Source organism: Lagenorhynchus albirostris, chromosome 9, assembly GCF_949774975.1.
Source record: "Lagenorhynchus albirostris chromosome 9, mLagAlb1.1, whole genome shotgun sequence".
In the NCBI taxonomy this organism is placed as follows: Eukaryota; Metazoa; Chordata; class Mammalia; order Artiodactyla; family Delphinidae; genus Lagenorhynchus; species Lagenorhynchus albirostris.
In genome coordinates this window covers 7,217,329-7,236,754 of record NC_083103.1, presented here as the reverse complement: position 1 = coordinate 7,236,754, position 19,426 = coordinate 7,217,329, and the positions used below count along the sequence as shown (strand labels likewise).

The 19,426-nt window shown below is 52.1% G+C and overlaps 2 protein-coding genes across 3 annotated transcripts; one reads left to right on the top strand and one right to left on the bottom strand.

Moving 5' to 3' along the window:
* The first annotated feature begins 50 nt into the window (after positions 1-50).
* MRPL49 (mitochondrial ribosomal protein L49) lies at positions 51-3,778 on the top strand. The gene is made up of 4 exons (XM_060158700.1): positions 51-155; positions 1,161-1,305; positions 2,127-2,251; positions 2,361-3,778. Exons 1-4 carry the CDS (start codon positions 78-80, stop codon positions 2,505-2,507), a joined length of 495 nt encoding a protein of 164 aa, XP_060014683.1. The 5' UTR covers positions 51-77; the 3' UTR covers positions 2,508-3,778.
* On the bottom strand, positions 3,686-10,821 carry SYVN1 (synoviolin 1). 2 transcript variants are annotated; one of them, XM_060158698.1, is made up of 17 exons: positions 10,737-10,821; positions 10,532-10,666; positions 9,744-9,892; positions 9,426-9,518; positions 9,184-9,336; positions 9,013-9,061; positions 8,493-8,596; positions 7,717-7,843; positions 7,522-7,621; positions 7,379-7,444; positions 7,166-7,282; positions 6,908-7,071; positions 6,493-6,621; positions 6,243-6,395; positions 5,969-6,155; positions 4,990-5,141; positions 3,686-4,913 (listed from the first exon to the last, which is right to left on the bottom strand). In XM_060158698.1, exons 3-17 carry the CDS (start codon positions 9,873-9,875, stop codon positions 4,807-4,809), a joined length of 1,833 nt encoding a protein of 610 aa, XP_060014681.1. In that variant the 5' UTR covers positions 9,876-9,892; positions 10,532-10,666; positions 10,737-10,821; the 3' UTR covers positions 3,686-4,806. The 2 variants fall into 2 exon arrangements, with proteins under 2 accessions (XP_060014681.1, XP_060014682.1); XM_060158699.1 differs by lacking the exon at positions 10,532-10,666.
* Between the last annotated feature and the right edge of the window lie 8,605 nt (positions 10,822-19,426).

Below are 19,426 nucleotides of genomic sequence, written 5' to 3'. Positions count from 1 at the left end.
TGGGCGCCGGGCGAGCCGGAAGGGGCGGGACCAGGTTGGTTGCGCGCGCAGAAAGCGAGTGTACGGGGGAGTTCAAGATGGCAGCCACCATGTTTCGGGCTGTGCAGCGAGGCTGGAGGACCGGTGTCCCGCCGGGCTGCGGGCTGCGGCTACTGGTGAGAACGCTGACCCTGAAGCTGGGGGCAGAGGGCTGGGTGGAGGCTCACCGTATTTCTTGTAGTCTAAAAACCGCGTCCCTATCTAGGGGGCACTTTTCTGGAGCTCAGATAAAAGATTGACAGGGAAGGTGGCTGGGCTTGGAGCGCGTTTCGGAGTGTGGGGCTTGAAATATGATTGGAGGACAACTTGAGTTAGTTGGAACTGGGAGGTGCTGCACATAGACTCTCGCTGCCTATTTTTTTGAAGGAGAAACCGTACCAGAGTGTGGGAATTGGCCCCAGATCGTTGGCGACACTTCTGAGAACCTAGGCCTCACGATATATAGGCCACTTCATCTTCTCATTCTCATTGTAACCCTGGGGCCTATCAGGAGTCCAGGGTATCTGTTGGGAGAAGTATAGGAGGACAGACTCCGGAATGTGACCTTAGGTAGATTGTTTGCTAATGTCTTAATCTTTCTTGGATGTACACCGGGGGGTAATAAAATACCTGACTTGTCGAATTAAGTGGTAAGCACTTAGTGCCTGGTGGTGTCCATATGAGGCCGAAATATTCCAGGTGAGGGAGGGTCACATCGGATGAGTGTGAGTGGGAAATTTTCACGATTGCTGAAAGAGCCTAACCCAGAACTAGAATATTTCAGTAGAATCTTCACAGGAAACTTTAAAATACTGAAGAATGCCGTATTGGTCACACTTACGGTTACCCAGCTTTTCAGAGGTATACACACACTTCTCATTTGAGTCCCACAAAAATCCTGAGAGAGGCAGGCCCTTCCGAGTTCCTGAACTTCTTATTCAGACCCACTTGTACCCTGTACTCTAGCAAACTGAAGTCTGGTGCTTTCCTACCTCCAGCCTTTTATATTTATACTATTCTCTCTGCTTGTCATGTTTCCTTTTTCTACTTAACTGAAGTTCTCCCTATTCTGGGGTGGTGGGTGGGGCGTGGGGGATGGGTAGGCTGATGGAGAGATTTTTTTTTCCCCCCCTCGGAGCCAGACCCAGGGGCCTCCTGATTACCCCAGCTTCGTGGAGTCTGTGGATGAATACCGTTTTGTGGAGCGCCTGTTACCCCCCACCAGCATCCCAAAGCCCCCAAAGCATGAACATTATCCCACTTCTAGTGGCTGGCAGCCCCCCAGAGGTGAGCTGGGTGATGGGGATGGCTTGAAGGCTGCAGGGAAACATCCCCCTACCTAGAGATCTATCTGCCCTGGCTGAGGCTCTGTACTCCCCAGAGGGTTCAGGACTTGTGTTGAGATCTCTCAGAGCTAGCATCTGTCTTACGTTCAACAAAGGGCCCGGGATCGGAGACCTGTTTGGCTAGTACCCATCCATCCACACTACTGGGGTGAGGGCTTCCCATGTGGGAAAAGTGAAGCATAGAAGACCCAAGAATTTGGACCCCCACCTCCACCCCCGGCCATAATTGAGAACACAGCTTGGGAGGTGGGCAGTTCTGGGTCCAAATTTGGCTTTGCTGTCTATTGCCAGTATGGTTGAGTTAGTCACTTAGCTTCTCCCAGCCTCAGCTGCAGCAAAATAGAGATCATCTGCTCAGCACATAAAGCATGTCATGCAGAGCCCAGCCTGTGGTAGGTGTTCAGTTCTTATAAACCCCCATCCCTTTGTGCCAGAGATTGATTTTAGCCTCCCCTACCCAGTGGAGAAGGGCAAGGATTGGCTCCAGAGGGGGACTCAAAGATCCCGGGAGGCATAGCCCTGACCTCGTTTCTTCTTGAGCACCTTCTGGTGCCAGGCCTGTGCTGGGCCTTGAGGTACCAGGGTGAACAAGCTGGTCCTGGCTCTAAACTTAGGGAAAGAGCAGGTCTCCTGATCTGAAGTCTGGAGGTGGCTTTGCCGTTAGGTTCACTGACCCCCTGCACACTCTGAGGAGAAAGGCCTTGGCTGAGGTGAGATGAAGTCTGAGAACATTTGACTTATCACTGTCCCTCTCTGTCATAGACCCCCCACCCAACCTGCCCTACTTTGTGCGACGCTCTCGTATGCACAACATCCCAGTCTACAAGGACATCACGCATGGAAACCGTCAGATGACTGTGATCCGGAAGGTGGAGGGGGACATTTGGGTAAGTGGGTGGGTGGGTCAGGGTCCGGTTCTGACCTTTCAGGGCTGAAGGGATGGGAACCCTCTAGAGGGAAAGGTCTTACCAGGCCTGATTCATCATCTTCCCCCAGGCCCTGCAGAAGGATGTGGAAGATTTTCTGAGCCCGCTGCTGGGGAAGACACCTATCACCCAGGTCAATGAGGTGACAGGTACCCTTCGGGTCAAGGGCTACTTTGATCAGCAGCTCAAAGCCTGGCTTCTGGAGAAGGGCTTCTGAAGCCCAGCTGAGCAGCCTGCACGACCAGCGTCCCCCTGCGACTGGAGTGCCGGGGATCTCAGGAGGAGGGGAGTGGCTGTTGAGGCAGCTAGGGGAAAGGGGCACAGAGACCAGGGCTGAGGGCCTTGGAGCAGGCCTTGTTTGCATAAAGGAGGAAATGGGACTGTACAGGTGCCAGCACGGGGGGAGGGCTGTCTAATATTGGAGACCCACCAGGAACGGCCAAGCTAGGGGGGAGCATTAATTCCTCCGCCCCCCCACTTTGGCGTGTTCCTGCTTTCCCTTCATTGGAGCTCCTTGGACTCAGCTATTCAAGCTGTAGAGGTGATTGACTGCCCCTCTGTTGGAAGCAGTAGCCCAGCCCAGTTTACGGGAGGGTAGCACAGGGCAGACCCATTGGGCACATTCCTTCCTTGGCCCGCAGACCCTCACTGCGGCAGAAAAATCCCTGAGCCCTTGCTCTAGGTCATACCTGACTCGGTAGAGGCTACAGAGAACACAACACGACTCAGACGTGGGCCCTGGAGGTCTTCAGTTCCAACTGTAGTGCACGTCAGCCCCTTGGCTCATTCCTTTTACCCATGGAGAGGCAAAAAGGCCAGTTACCTCTATTCCATTCCATATTAAGAGTTGGGTCTGACTGGGTTTCCAGCTCCAGCAAATTAAGTGATTAGCTTTAGCTGGTCTGCCCACAAGGGGCTCCTTGAGAGCTCCTAGCAGCCCAGCACAGGGCCATCCTTCCCAGGTTGCTGACCTAGTATCAAGGCTGGACAGGGGGTTTGCAGGCAGGAAGATGCTGACCTTTTGTCCCTGCCATCCCATCCCACCCTGGCCAAGGAACCTTCACACCTGCCCCATCCTTGGGAGTCACAAGGGCCAAAAGCCAGAGTTCCCACCCCATCTCAGCAGCAAGCTGGCTTAAGACAGGGTTCAGAGCCTGGCTCCCCTACTTGCTCTGACCTAAGGCAGGGTACTTAACCTTTCTGGGGTTCGGTTTCTTCATGTGTAAAATGGGTATATCTTTCTAATACCTTAATATTCAGCATTGTGCCCAAGAACAGTGCTGGCTTGTGTAAGTAAACCCTCACTCCTGGAGATTCCAGGCCACTCTCGAGTCTACGGCCTGAGTTAAGAAAAAGGAGCATGGCACACTGATCCTATCACACCAGTTCCACCAGTCATTAATGCAAGTTTTTATTTGGCTGTATATACAATTTAAGCTATTAAAATTTGTACAATATTTACAAATTAAATAATCATCTGAAACTGTCTCCAGCAACTCCTGTAACACAACACTGAGGGGCAAAAGACAGGGGCAGGCAATGCCTTGGCTCCTGTCGTCCCCACCTGGCCCAGAGCCTTTCTAAACTGGAAAGACAGGGAGCTTGGCACTCCTGCTCCCCTTTCCTGGGGTCAAGCATTCAAATTCAAAGACAAAATTTAAGCCAAAAGACAATAGCAAGGAAGTAATTCCAATTCTTCTAAACTCAAGAAAAATTCTGTAAGTTAAGAAGTTGCCTTCTGTAGGTTCTGGGGCTTGCAGTGGTTCAGAAGCAGACACAAGAGCCCTCAGCCTAGGCTGAGGTTGCACAGTGGCTGCTGGGTGAGACCAGGGACAGTCTCACCTCAGACAAACTGCAGGGAGAAAAGGGCCTGGGGGGGAGGGGCAGAGCAGGGCCCTTCAGTGCTGCCGGCCTGCTTCTCCACCCCAGACACTCCTTTCCCTGAGCTGTGTGGTTGCCAGTAAGACATGGAAATGCCACAGGGCACAAGGGGCACAGTCACCACCACAAAGGGCTCCTGGGGAGTTCGGGTAAGAAAAGGACATCAGTACCAGTCTTCGTGGGTGGGCCCAGGAGCAAGTTCCTGGCCTACCTCCAGCCCCTTGAGTCCACACTTGGGAACAGGAGCTAATACTGTTCGGCACTGCAGCGTGACTCCACACACAAGGGGGGCTCGGAGGGGCTCCCCTTCTCCCAGAAAGGGACTGGGTGGGTCAGAGGGCTTCTCAGACACTGCACCTTTCTGTCTTCGTGGCCCCAGCAGAACACAGGGCTGAAGGGTTGGAGAGGAAGGCTGGAACTGACCCAAGATCCCCATGGCTGCCTGGGACTGTAAGGGCTGGAGTCAACTGGGGCCTCAGGCCTCTTTCCACTTGGTCAGATGCCACCTCCTCTGTGTCAGAGCTGGGGGTTACTACTCCCTGGTGCAGACAGAGAGGGAGCTGCCACTTGGTGGCAGGACGTGTTCCAGCGCGGACTGCTCAAGAGTAGGGGCAGGGGCCAGGACTGGGGCAGTGTCAGTGGGCAACAGGGGACTCCAACTTCTGCAGGCGACGGCGGCGGAGCTCTGCTGCGTCAGGCTCCCCATCCTCAGGCAGCTCCTCGGTGCCCGCTGACTCAGGAGCTGGGGACAGAGAGGTCCAGAAGCAGAACCCAGAGAAGTCCCCTGCCCCACCCCACTGTAGGCTGACCGCAACTACCTGAAGGCTTTTCAGGTTCAGGGGCTGGTGGGGAGGCTCCCAGGGATGGGGTGGTGGCCTCAGAGCTGGGGGTGCTGGTGGAGAAGGCAGCAGCGACAGCTGTAGGGGCAGTCTCCTCAGTGGGGTTGGCTGAGGTGGCAGGCCGGGGGGGCCTAGGAAGAGAAGGGACAAGAGGAGGGCCTTGGCATCCTGGCATGACTCGAGAGATTCTGCCCTCCGTGAGCCTTGCGGGGTGCACTCCAGCGCCGATGTGCCTTGCAGCCCCAGTGACGCAGACACGACTGGACACATGTTGAATGATTCTTGGAATTCTATACCACAGATGGACTGTAAACCACTTGCAGGGAGGGACCGTTGGCCTTGTTCACTGTTACACTGCAGGGTTGCCACTCTGAGATGCCAGGCACCTTCTAGAGTACCAGCTAAGACAGTGCACTGAATAACACAAAGCACGCAAGTCTCAGACTCAAGCTCCCCTCCGAGTCTGTACTGACATTGCTGGGTGCCAGCACTTTGTCTATGTCCCCTGCGAATAGGAATTAGAACTCTATTCAAATAAGGTAATGGAGGTCACAGAGCAAGTGAGTAATAAGATCAGGACTTGAATTCGGGCCAAGCTGGCTCCAAGCGACTTTGTATTTGCTGTCTCAGATCAGGGGCAGTGATTCCCAGTCAAAGTGTCGCCCTGTGTCAAGAGAGTATACGTGATTAAAGTACTGGGAATTATATACGAGGACAAGATTCAAGGATAGCTCTCTGATAAACACCACTCCTCCTCAGATCCAGACAGGCCTTCTGCAGTGGGAAGATAAAAAGGAACCAAGAACCCCGACACCTTGGGTGTGCCTATAGATAAAATGCCCGAATTGACACGTATCACAGGGTGGCAGGGGAGAAAAAGGCCCAGAACCACTGCTGGGGGCCTTCTCTCGGCAGCCCCACACCCCTGCTGCCCACCCTGGCCCCCGTGTAGGCATACCCGAGGGAGGCGAGCACGGTGAGGTACTGGTTGATCTGCAGCATGGCGGCATCCAGCAGCGTGTGGATGTTGCGCAGGCTCTGTAGCCGGGCCTCCAGGTGCTGCCGCTCGTGGCCTTCCAGAGCCCGCAGCTCCTCTGGGGTCAGCCCAGCAAAGCCGGCAGGAGGCACAGGCATCGGGGGGAAGGCTGGAGAGAGAGAGAGGCTCAGCCTGGGCTGCCTGGGCCTGACACCCCCACACCTCCCAAAACAACCCCACGAGCGGCCCAGCTTACCAAAAGGTGGAGGCAGCGGCATGCCCATCCACGGGGGAGGGAAGGGGAAGCCTGGGGCAGGGCCAGCGTCAGGGGTGGAGGCCGAGCCAGGTGCTGGGGCAGAGGCAGCAGAACCAGCTGTGGTTGTGGCTGCTCCACTGGGCCGAGAAAGGGCTGCGAAAGAGCAAGAACAGGAAGTTAGTCCGTGCTGAGGGGCCTCTGCTTCCCTTCCTTCCACCGCCCTGGCTGGTGTGCTACCCAAAAGACTCACCTGCACTGGTGGACGGAGGGGCCACAGCGTCTCCAGAGCTGGGGGGAGGTGGGACAGGAGGAAAGGGGCCCATGGGGGGCCACAGCGGGAACATGCCTGGAGGGAAGGGAGGCAGGAGGCCCTGGGCGACTGCAGAGAGAGGACGGGGTGGTGAGAAAAGGTCCAAACTGAGATAGAGCCAAATCGCAGGCAAGGGACCAGGTACTGGGGCTCTGTCCTCTGCTCCCACAGGCCCTCTCTGAGCCCAGCACGGATCAGACATGACGGCAATCATCTGCATCTCTTCCCGTGACCAGCCCCCCGGCCCCAGACTGAGCTTCGAGGGCAGGGACTCTGATTCACCTCCGCATTTCCCACTCCCAGTCTGGGGCGAGAACCCAGCAGTGTGCTGGATGGCCAGATGAGTGCCACTCACAGTTGGGGGGCTGGGGCAGGAGTGGTGGGGGGTGGGGGGCAGGTGGTGGCCCCTGATCCGCAGGCTCAGGGGGCGGTGGTGACTGGGTCGGCAGCGACGCCCGAAGGACATCCATACGGCAGGTGGGGCAGGTCTGCTGCCGCTGGAACCAGGAGCGCAAGCAGCTGGGGGTCAAGACCAGGCAACAGTTAGCAGGTGCCTCGGGGTCTGCCTTCCAAAGCCGCTCCCTCATGTGCAGGCTGCTCAGGGCATCTCCACCTGGTGTGGAAAATGTGGTTGCAGGGCAGTCTCTTGGCACCAGTCACCATCTCTTCTCGGCAGATGATGCAGACGTTGTCCATCGCCTGGAGTTCCTCTGGGGTGGCGTCTGGATACCTGGTTAGGACAGACCAAGGACACGTCAAGACCAGAGCTGGAGGCAGGGGCACCTGGGGCACAGCCTGGGCGAGCAGCTAGGACACGCCCACTTACAGTGTGTTCATGTTGCGGATAGCTCGGCGAGACATGATGGCATCTGTCACAGCTTTCTTGAACTGCCTGAAAAGACAGTTTCAGTAGAAGGAGGGAGACGGAGGGGAGGGGTCAGAGCTGTGGCAGGGCAGGGCTAGGCTCACCTCATGGCCAGGTACATAGGCCGGATGGCAAAGAGAGGGAAAGTGTGCACCTTGATCATGATGGTCATGAAAGCCATGTACAGCAGAACCTTGATAAAGCCTGGAGGCAAGGGGTGCAGAGTGGCAGGTCACAGGGCCTGGTAGGCAGGGCTGGGGACACTGGTGCAGGTCAGGGGAGGTCCAGGCCTGTCTCACCTGTAAACAGCTCCGTGTAGAGCATGTACACGGCCTTATTGTCCCAGGGATTCTCGCTCTGGAGGTCCACAGAGTGCAGCACGTACTTGATGAAGATGGTGAGCACCATAGTCATCAGGATGGCATACTGGGGGTGGGGGGGTGGACATATGAACACAGGCCCCGGGCTCCAGCCAAACCGCTGTCCCCAGGCCTGTGCACAGCGGAGGGCCACGGTACAAGCACAGGCTTGGACACAGACGGGGTCCTCCTAGCTTCTCCACTCACTAGCTAGTGTGACTTTCAGCAACTCGTAGACCTCTCTGAACCTCAGTTTGCTTGTCTGTAAATGACAGAATTAACTGTTCCTTTATAACAACGTTGTTTTGCTGATTGAAAGAGATGCAGGTCAAGTGCTCAGCACAGGGCCCGGCATACAGTAAGCACTCAACAGACGTGAACTGTTGTCACTGGACACGTTCTTCCTCTGCTGGGGACACACCTCCCCAGCTGTCCATCAAGCTAATTCCTTCTGTCCATCGACAGCCAGCTCCTCTGGCATCAACTTCCAGGAAGCCTTCCCTGAGCGCCAGGTCAGGGCTCCTCCTCCACACGCGCCTTTCTGCGCCGTCCCCGCTCTCCTAGGAGTGCGTAGAGGGCAGGGGCTGGGACTGACTGATGGCTGCTCCTTGGTGGCCCACACGGGCTGGCCACAGAGCAGGTGCTCGATAAAGGTTTGTCAGGGCACAACAGTGCCACCTTGGGCTTGTCCTCCCAACCTCCCAAGCCAGTTTTACCTCAAAGCCAAACACCAGCTGCACAGAGGCCCCACGGGTCAGGATGCTGTGATAGGCATGGCTGACGAAGAGGAAGTCCAGGATACCCAGGAGGAACATAAGGGCTGTGGGGACCCCCCCAAATGGGAGGTTGGTGGGGTCAGCCCAGGGCCTGACAGCCACTTCCTGCTCTAAGACAGCTCCCACCCTCAAGCCCACCACGGCCCTAGCCATCTAGTCAGGTGGGTACACTCCACTGAACCCGGCCCCCTGGGAACTCCAGTTCTGCCTAGGGGTGGCCCAAGCTCCAGGTGAGGAGGCAAAGAGCTAAGGGGCTAGGCAGTTGAGAAGCCCTGGAGTGGAACAGGCAGAGATGATGCAAATTAACTTCCTAAATTATCTTTCCTGTACAGCTGAGGGCCGAGGGCAGCCTGTGCTCTACGGTACAGGTCCATGGTTAGTGACTTTTCATGTTCCAGTCCTTCATGGTGCCTCTTCTCCCTCCAGCTCCCTCCTCTCCGCTCCCATGGGTCTCACTCACACACAATGCGGCAGTGAAAGAGCCAGGAGATATTGGGGCTGCGTTCCATCTGAGGCAGAGGAGAGAGGGGGCCCGTCAGGAAGGCTGGGGCTCACTCCATGTCCCCAACCCAGCCATCACTCCACAAGCCAGCCCTCTGTCTGCTCCAGAGAACCCCCCGACCCAACTCACAAAGTCCACACGGTCCTCAGCCAGCCAGTGAAAACACTTGAGGAAGAGAAGGAGAGTGAAGAGTGCCACAAAGCGGGGGCTAAAGTCATCCCGAAAAACAGTGAAGGCCAGACAAGTCTCAGTGACAGCATACCAGGAACGTTCCAGGAGATGCTGCAGGTTGGGCAAGGAATGATGTGGAACTCAGACATTCTGCTTGCCCAGCTCCCTGCCCCTCACCTTTGGAGCCATGAACATCTCACCTCCATCTCTGCTGCCCTCAGCTGTCCGAAGAACACCTTGCCCATCACCTTGCCCAAGAGGAAGACAAGGACGAAGGCCTGGATGTACAGGACCTACGAGTGAGGGGAGGCTATGGTTTGAGGTCACTTTCTGCTTTGCTCTGTCCGGGGCTCATCACTCAGGAGCCTCTCCACATCCCCATCACAATTTGTTCAAAGTTAGGCCTGGCAGCTACTTCACTTGTCTCCCACTTACCTGACCTTTAGCCCCACCCCTGTCTCAAACAGACTCCTCCTTCCCTCCCAGGGAGTTCCTCCCTCCCTGATCCCTGAACTCACTGCCATGCTGGGGCTAGACTTGGTCAAGTACACCACGGTGGGGTAGAACTGGTGCTTGAGGTAGTAGGCATGAGCCACCACGGCCCCGGTCAGCGCCAGGCTGGCCGCCATCATCACGGCGGTGCGGAACATTGCCCTGGCCTAGGGACCTGCAGGGGGAAAGAACGGTGTGATGCCCAATACTGTGCACACCTAGCACAGTGCCTGAGACGCAGTGCCAGTAAACAGGAGAAAGCAAAGGAAACCTCACTTCGTCCTCACCATCATCGCATCAAAAATAGCATATACTCCCCCATTTTACAAATTAGAAGACTGAGACTCAAAGGGGTTAAGTGAGCACACTGACGCAAGGCCAGCAGCCTGGGTTAGTCTTGTTTCAGATCTAGGGCTCTTTCCACGCCGCCTGCCAGACCGCCGCCTCCAGGGAAGAATGAGGAAAGGCAGCAAAGTCGGAGGAGGAGGGAACTGCTCCCAGTGTCCCTAAAGTGACGGTGATGGAGTGGGATGCAAAAGCAGAAATCTCTCGCAGCGGGAACGTGCGGCCTGGACCGGGAGAAGCCAAGGCGCTGGGGGGCGCAGCCGGGCAGGCGACAGCGCCGGTGACAGCTCCGCCAGGGTGGGCAGCTCCGACGCGCGCCCCGCGGGAGCGGGCGGGGTACGTCAGGTTGGAACCCTGGCGCTCCCCAACCCCCGGGGCAGTGTCAACTCGGGGCACCGGAGAAACGGCCGACCGTCAGGATGCAGGGGCGGGACGGAGAGGGACCCGGGTCGCCTCCACGGTCGCGCACCTGTAAACGCCAGGAGCTGCGAGCGTCGCAGACGGGGCCGAGACTCTGAGAGCGGCCGCGCGGGAGCCTGTCTACGGCCAGATGACAGGCCGAAAGCGGGCGACGGGGCTGAGGGGGCGCGCCGACCCCGGAGACCTGAAGGGGAAAGATCCAGGTCCCGACTCCAACCCCAACCCGGGCCCGACCCCGGCCCCGGCCCACTCACCAGGTGCCCAGCACCGCGAGCCCGCTCAAACCCCGCGACTGCGGAGGCGACTCCGATTAACAACACTCCCCACCCACTGCGAGCCGGAACTTCGGGAGTGAGACACCTCACTTCCGGCGGGGCGGGGCGGGGAATGGATCGTACCAAGTGCCGCTTTCCCTTGCCCGCGCAGCGCGCTCCGCGCGGTGCCGGAAACAGTAGTCCCACCACCCAACTGGGGTTCGTGCTCACGGTTCTAGCGACAGATGGGAGAGGTGGTCTAAGGGGAATAGGCAATCCGGAGAGGATTACAGACTCCCTATTTATTAGTCACAGATGGTATCGTCTCCACCTCTGAGTGGACTCAACCTAGCGGAGGACTCTCAAAGCGGCTGGATGGGGGGGGGGGGCCTTGTGCGGGCCGTACCATTTGGAGGGGTGAGTATGCAAGGAACAGACATTACAGGCCTAAGAGAAATAAAGTGTCTTAGAGACTCATTCCAGGGGGATTCACAACAGTTTGACAAATCAGATGCTTTCTAAGAGAACTGGATTCAGGAAAGAAACATATGTCTCCTCCTAGATCACCCCCAAGTTGTGTGGGAGTGAGTTGGGTCCCCGTGGCTGCTACTGATTGCTCGAAATAGAGTTACGCGGCCCAGTAAGAAAAAGAAAGGAAAATCGCTGGCCTATCGAAAGAGAAAAGCAGGTGAGCGGTTGCTAGGGGCGGAAGGTAGCGTTGCCTAGGGCTGGGTCCAACCCGGGTGGGCCGAGAGTAGAAAAGGCGCAATCCGTGGGCGGGTGTTCCGAGTCTGCCCCAGGGGACGTTTGTTGCACTCCGAGAGGGAACTGTGCCTGGGACTGAGGAGAAGGCAGACCTTTCATTCCGGCTAATCTTGGGATGGGAGTGTTCTGTGCAAAGGGATGGATTTCAACGTCGCAGGCCCGCACCCCTCCCCAAGCCTACAGCTTTGCTGTCCTTATATCATTCATTCCTGGGCCGTAGGCGCAGCTCCCCCTGGTCTTGGCTGTCTATGTCTGTCTATGTCTGCTTCGCAGCCAACCCAGTCGGCTCGTTGACAGAATGGAGCTAATGCACCCACTTTGTGCCTTGCGTTTTCCTCCATCATCTAATTTAATCATCAGTCACTAAAGTTAATAAGCTGGGTGGTGCTATCCTCATTTTACGTGGGACCAATTGAGGTTCAGAAATTTAACAAGTCCTGGGATTGGCACCAGATCTCTCTGACCCTATATTCGTGTACCGTTAACCTCAGTTACCTTTACCACCACCTGTTGACCTGAATTGGCCTGACCAGTTTAGCTTGTAACCTGTCACTGAGTTGGCTCCCCCATAAGGCTGTCTATGACTTTCTAGTGACTGCGTCCAGTAGCCAGCTTTCAGTTCTTGCCTGACTCAACCTCTCTCTCCTTAAAAGTCTCCTCCCTGAGCTTCTGTGACCCCACATGCCTCTGCTTTTCCCCCCAGCTATGTCTCTGTCCCCTTTCTTTTATTTAAATGCTGTCCACATTGGCCACTTCTGTCTCCTTTCCCTGCATGATCCTCTCTGCTCCTGTGGTTTCAATACCCCTGCCCTGTTGCTGATGACTCCCATATGAGGTCTTCAGCTGGGCTGTCTCCTGCTTTAAAAAAAATTCAGTGTCCCTAGTCCTCCACCGCAACCCCAGCTCCAGAAACGTGGGCATCACACTCACCATCTCCCTCTCGATCTGCCCCCCACATCCAAACTGGTAATTAAGTTATTTATTCAGTTGTCTGCAAATACGTATCCCATGCTGCCTGTTCTAGTAACTTAGGATGTCAGTGAACAAAGCAAAGATCTTTGCCTTTGTGTAGTTTCACCCTAGTAGATGTGGTGGACAATAAACCATATACATAATGTAAGTGCATTATCTAATATGTTGGAAGGTAAGAAGTGCTGTAGGGGAAAAGTAGAGCAGAACAAAGGGGACCAGGAGTGTGGAGGGGTGCTCGAAGCAGGTTGCAGTATCAGCGAGAAGATGACATTTGAGCAAAGAGTTGAAGGAGCTGAGTGGATGTCTGGGTAGAGTTGCAGCTAGGTAAGGGTGGACCAGTCCTGGTTTGTTGGAGGAGGTGAATGTGGCTGGAGTAGAAATAGCAAAAGGGTGAGCAGTAGGAGAGGGGGGCAGGGCCAGAAGGTGTTGGCCATTATAGGGACTTTGACTTTTACTCTGAGTGACATGATGAGCCATTGGAGGGTGTTGAGTAGAGGTGTAACATGTCCTACTTAGGTCTAAAAGGATCACTCCAGCTCCTGTGCTGTGGGATGTTGTGGGGTGGAGGACAAGCGTTTGGAGCAAGGAGATCAATTAGGAGGCTCTTGCCGTACATCAGGCAAGATACTGGCTTAAAAAAGATGCACAACGTGAGAGTTGCAAGTTAAGTTTTATTTGGGTCAAAGTAAGGACTGTACCCCAAGAGACAGCATTTCAGGTAGCTCTGAGAAGCTGCGCCGAGGAGGCAAAGAGGGGGAGCCCGGTTATATAGAAGTTTTGCAACAAAGGGCAGGTAGTCTGAACATCAAAAGATTATTGTTAATTAAAGAAAACCAGATATATCAAGTTAAGGAATTTAGTGCTTTTCTATGTATGGGAAGATGCAAGAGTCTGGGCTCAGTGAAATCATTCCTTTGATATGCACCTCAGCTAGCTGGGGCTAGTATCCTGTGTTTTCACATCCTGAGCTTCCTCAGGGCTCACTGGCTCATGTTGGAGGGCTGCAATTGTTGATGGCTGTGACATCCTTTGTTTACTGATATGGCAGGAAATATTCCAGTTATCAATATTCCATTTATCAGTATGAAGTTCTATTGAGTCTACCTCCTGAGTGTCTCTAGAATTTATTCTTTCTCTTCCATCTTCATCTCCTAGTCCTAGTTCAGACCAGCATTATCTCATGCTTGGGCAAATGCAACAGTCACCTAACTGATCTCCTTTCCTACACTCTCCTCCCTATTAACTGTCCAAGCAGTGGCAAAAAAGATCCTCTGACACCTCAGTACATATCTTGCCTCCCTTTCCCAAACACTGCCCTTCAGGCCTATGCCCCATTTCTGGGGGCTCCCGATGCACCATACATACCATGACCCAAGTGGGACCCTCAACTTTTTTTTAATTAATTAATTACTTTTGGGGGGCTGCGTTGGGTCTTCATTGCTGCATTTGGGCTTTCTCTAGTTGTGTCGAGTGGGGGCTACTCTTTGTTGCAGTGCGCAGGCTTCTCCTTGCAGTGGCTTCTCTTGTTGAGGAGCACGGGCTCTAGGCGCATGGGCTTCAGTAGTTGTGGCATGCAGGCTCAGTAGTTGTGGCACGCGGTCTTAGTTGCTCTGTGGCATGTGGGATCTTCCCGGACCTGGGATAGAATGTGTGTCCCCTGCACTGGCAGGAGGATTCTTTATTTTTTATAAATTTATTTATTTAATTTATTTATTTTGGCTGCGTTGGGTCTTCGTTGCTGCGCACAGGCTTTCTCTAGTTGCGGTGAGTGGGGGCTACTCTTCGTTGTTGCGGTGCGTGGGCTTCTTATTGCGGTGGCTTCTCTTGTTGAGCATGGGTTCTAGGCACGTGGGCTTCAGTAGTTGCGGCATGCAGGCTCAGTAGTTGTGGCTCACAGGCTCTAGAGCACAGGCTCAGTAGTTTTGGCTCACGGGCTTAGTTGCTCCACGGCATGTGGGATCTTCCTAGACCAGGGCTCGAACCCGTGTCCCCTGCATTGGCAGGTGGATTCTCAACCAGTGCGCCACCAGGGAAGCCCTGGCAGGCAGATTCTTTATCCACTGCCACCAGGGAAGTCCGACTCTCACCTTTTGTATAGGCCTTTCCTTCTCCAAAGACTGTCTTTCTCTTCAATTATCAACACAGTAAACATTGCTTAACTCCTCAGTCTGGATGGGGGCCCCTTCCATGTGTTCCCACAATGCTTTGTGTTTCCCCATCATGGGGCTTAGCAACCTGTGCTGACTTTGGCAATGAACTTAAATCTCACTTGCAGAGGCCCTGAGCTTAAGGATGGAGGCCTGAGCCTTTTTTCCTCACACTGAACAGAAGAAGTAGATTTCCAAGCAAAGAATATCACCAGTGTTAAAGAAGGTCATTTTATTATGATACAGGGGTCAGTCAATCAAGAAGATATATAACAATCCTAAACATTTGTGCACCTAATAACAGAGCTTCAAATTACAAGTAACAACTGATTGAACTGCAGGGAGATATAGGCAAATCCATAATAATAGTCAAAGATTTTAATAATCTTCTTTCATTAATTGATAGAACAACAAGTAGGCAGAGAACCAGCAAGGATAGAGTAGACTTAAGCAATACTATCAACCACTTGACCTGATTAACATTTACAGAACACTTCACCCAACAAGAGCAGAATACATGTTTTTATTAAATGTACATAAAACATTTACCATGACACACATATTTGGGGACATTAAACAAGACTCAATAAATTTAAAAGAATTCAACCCACATAAAGTATTTCTATGACAGCAATGGAATTAACTTAGAAATCAATAAGAGAAAGATGCTTGGAAAATCCCAAAATTTTCGGAAACAAAACACTTCTAAGTAAGTAATGGATTAAAGAATAAATCAAAAGGGAAACTAGAAAGTCTTTTTAACTTAGTGAAAATGAAAACACACATAATAGGATTTGTGGGATTCCACTAAAGAATTTTGGGGAAATTTATAGTACTAAATTCTTATGTTAGAAAAGAAGAAAGGACTGCTTATGACCTCAGCTTCCACCTTAAGAAACTAGAAAGAGAAGAGAAAAATCAACCCCCAAATAAGCAAAATAAAGGAAGTAATTAACTCCAAAAAGGAAATCAATGAAATAGAAAACAGAAACAAAAAAAATAGAGAAAATCAAAGAAACCAAAAGATGGTTCCTTGAAAAGATCAATAAAATTGACAGACTTCCTAACCAGATTGATCAGGAAAAAAAGAAAAAAATACAAATTACCAATATCAGGATTGAGAGAGGTGACATCGCTATAGATTCTACAGATATTAAAAGGGTAATAAGGGAATATCATGAACAATTTTATGCCAATAAATTAGACAAATTCTAAGATGAGGAGCAAGGCAAGGGTGTCTGCTTTTCCCACTTCCACTCAACATTATACTGGAGGTCCTTGCCAGGGCAATAAAGCAAGAAAAAAAAAAGCATACAGATTTTAAAAGAAGAAATAAAACTGTCTTGGTTCACAGACAACATAATTGTCTATACATATAATCCTAAGGAAGCCACAAAAAAGTTACTAGAACTAACAAGTGAGTTCAGCAAGGTTGTAGGATAGAAAGTCAATATACAAAAGAAACTGCATTTCTAAATACAGTAAACAATCAGAAATTAAAAATTTTTAAATACTACTTCCAGAACATTAAAATATGAAATGCTTAATGATAAAATTAATGTAAAAATATGCAAGACTTATACAGTGAAAAGTATAAAACATTGCCAAGAGAAATTAAATATCTAAGTAAATGGAGAGGTATACTGTGTCTGTGGATCAGAACACTTAACACTTCTATGATGCCAATAAAATAGAGAAGATTAATGAAGTTCAAACCTGGCTCTTTGAATAAGCTAATAGGCAAAATTCTGGCAAGACTGATCAAGAACATAAAGTGAAGGTAAAAATAAACAATATAATGAATGAAAAAGGGAGATAACCACAGACACAATGGAGATTTAAAAATAATAAGTGTGGAGACTTCCCTGGTGGTGTAGTGGTTAAGAATCCACCTTCCAATGCAGGGCAGGCGGGTTCAATCCCTGGTCAGGGAACTAGATCCCACATGCATGCTACAACCAAGAGTTCACATGCCACAACTAAGGAGCCCACCTGCTGCAACTAAGACCCGGCGGCAACCAAAGAAAAAAAGAATATTCATCCTCTAACAAAAAAAAATAATAATAAGGGTGTAGTAGGTGCAATTTTATGGCAACAAATTTGAAAACTTAGGTGAAAGTAACAATTTCCTAGAAAACAAAAGATGTGTAAAACTGACCCAACACGAAATAGAAAACATGACTAGACCGATAAATATACTTTTTAAAGTTGCTAAGGGAGTAGATACATTTTTTTGATACTTATTTATTTATTTGGCCGTGCTGGGTCTTAGTTGCGGCACATGGGATCTTTGTTGCAACAGGCGGGATCTTTAGTTGCGGCATGTGGGATCTAGTTCCCTGACCAGGGATGGAACCCAGGCCCCCTGCATTGGGAGCGCAGAATCTTAACCTCTGGACCACCAAGGAAGTCCCTCATGCCTGTTTCATAGATGAGGAAACTGAGGCACAGAAAAGTTAAGTGACTTGCCCAAGGTTTGCACAGCTAATAGGAAAAGGCAAAGTCAGGATTTAAAGCAGGCAGTGTGATCCCACAGCCCCCCCTCACCCTGTGTACCTTGTAACATGTCCATTTTCTCAATCCCCGTGACAACGTGTTGTTTCATTCATGAGAAAGCGGAGGCTCAGAGAGGCCAAGGGACTTAGGCTCAGTCACCCTGGAGAGTGGCCGAGCTGGGACTGTCTGGTTGCCTCACACACCACAGCCCTCCTAGTCAGCTGCCAGGTCCCACTGCCTGGTCCCCACTCCCCCAGTGCCTGTGAGGAGTCCCACCCCCCAATTCAAGCAGTGTCAGGGGGCTGAGTCATTCCCAACAGTCTCTGGGCAAAGCCGCGGAACAGCCACCACAAGGCTAGACAGCTTGGCCGTCCTCGGAGGGCAGAGCCGGGTCAGAAGCCCAAGTCTCTGCCTGCTGAAGGGCGCAGGCAGCCAGGTGTGAGGCCATGTCAGGACGCAACTCGGGCCACCATGGGCTTCAGGGAAAGGGACATACATTACAGGGGACAGCACCTATCACCCAAGTCTGGTTCAGACAAAGACAGGTGCGGCTTGGGTAGTCAGCTGGCACCCGGCCAATCAACACACTTTTAATGGAACCTGTTATGTGTCAGACACGGGGCTGGGTGCTGGGAACTCAGGTGTGAGTAAAAAGACACCTTCCGCCCTCCTGAGCCTTCTTGCCCAGGGTAAGACATCTGGGGCACACACCTTTCCTCCTACTTCTCGCTTGCTCCTGTCTCCTTCCCCTTAGAATAGATGGAGTTTCCCTCTTCCCATGGATTCAGTTGTTTATTCATCCAACAAGTATATAGTGAGTCCCCGCCATCAGCCAGGCCTTGTTCTAAGTGTAGAGAATGCATTTGTGAACAAAATAGATAAAAATCCCTGCCCTCACGGAGTGTACAGTCAATAAAAGACAACAAATACACAAGGAAACACACAGGGAAGTGAAGACTTTGGGAAATCCAGAGGGTGGGGAGGTAGGGCAGATGAGGAGGACCCTGAGTGTTTGAAAGGAGGAGAGACACTTCTATCTGAGCAGGAGGTGTGTACAGATGTGGATTCAGGTAGATTCAGGGGCAGGAAAAGAGAAAGAGTGTTGGAGGTGAGGAGTGAGAAGTTGTGATTAGTTATCTCAGAAAGAGGGAGTAGGAACTTTGTATCAAGCTGCATTAGGAGTGCCAGGAAGCATGAGTGTCCAAAGAATTTTATGACCTTAGAGCCCTGAGTTCAAAGTGAAGCAACCCTCTGGTTATCTGATTTGTTTTCTCCTCTGTTGCAGGTACTAAGTAGGTGGATGGAAGGGTTCAGCCAGAGTTGGAGTCTCCTAGGCGTGGTAGTTTTAGGATATGTCCATACATTCATGATACCTCTCTTTTCAAGAGGTGGACCCTAATTCCCCTCCTCTTGAGTATAAGCTGGACTCAGTGATTTGCTCCTAACGAATAGAATAAAAGTGATGGTGTGAGACTTTGGAGGCCTGGTCACGAAAGGCACTTTGGCTTCCTGCTTGCTCTGTCTTGGGTCAGTCGCTCTGGAGGAAGCCAGCCGCCATGGCATGAAGACACTCAAGCAGCCCTATGGACAGGTCCACATGCTGAGGAACTGAGGCCAACAGCCAACAACCATGGCAGTGACACCCTGGGAAGGGGATCCTTCAGCCCCAGCGAGGCCTTCAGACGACTGCAGCTCTGGCCCACTTCACTACAAATCTCATGAGAGACTGTGAGTCAGAACCTCCCAGCTAAGTTGCTCCTGAATTCCTGACCCACAGAACAGCGAGATGAAATGCTTTTTGAAAAAATTTAAACCCCAAAGTTCTGGGGTAATTTTTACACAATAGTTAACTAATACCCCAGGTGTCTTGGATAGGGTGAGGAGCAATTGGAGGGTGGGCTTCTCCCTGGTAATTCAAGAACCCAGGCTCCTTGTATCTGGTGGCCCTACCATTCCCTAGGGACCCTTGGAGTTACCTGGAAATCTTCTGCATTTGGCTGGAAGTCAAATGACAGTGAGGCAGATCGTAAGAGAGGGAGGTTTTCAAAGGCCATACCTGGTCATGAATAATAAAAAGTAATGAAAAATGGGATGAGGAACTGACTTTTAAGATGGAACCAAAAGATGATTAGAAGGTAGGAAGGGAGAAAGGAATAAAGGTCCGTGGGAAGACCTCTGGCCTGAAAGTCTGGGTGTATTTTAGGAAGTAAAGAGAATCCCTGGAGCTTGGGGAGAGAGGCTGAGAATGGCTGAAAATGAGTCTGAGGAGGTGGGTGGAGCCAGATGGCGCAGGGTCTTGTAAACAGCCTC

Excerpts from the sequence above, each read along its gene's own strand:
- SYVN1 (XM_060158698.1), bottom strand. The coding sequence starts at position 9,875 with ATGTTCCGCACCGCCGTGATGATGGCGGCCAGCCTGGCGCTGACCGGG. Across the intron at positions 9,519-9,743 it reads AGTCTAGCCCCAGCATGGCA|GTCCTGTACATCCAGGCCTT; the intron begins GTGAGTTCAGGG and ends CCTCACTCGTAG. Across the intron at positions 8,597-9,012 it reads CTTTCACTGCCGCATTGTGT|CCCTTATGTTCCTCCTGGGT; the intron begins GTGAGTGAGACC and ends GGGTCCCCACAG.
- MRPL49 (XM_060158700.1), top strand. The coding sequence starts at position 78 with ATGGCAGCCACCATGTTTCGGGCTGTGCAGCGAGGCTGGAGGACCGGT. Across the intron at positions 1,306-2,126 it reads TGGCTGGCAGCCCCCCAGAG|ACCCCCCACCCAACCTGCCC; the intron begins GTGAGCTGGGTG and ends TCTCTGTCATAG. Across the intron at positions 2,252-2,360 it reads AGGTGGAGGGGGACATTTGG|GCCCTGCAGAAGGATGTGGA; the intron begins GTAAGTGGGTGG and ends ATCTTCCCCCAG.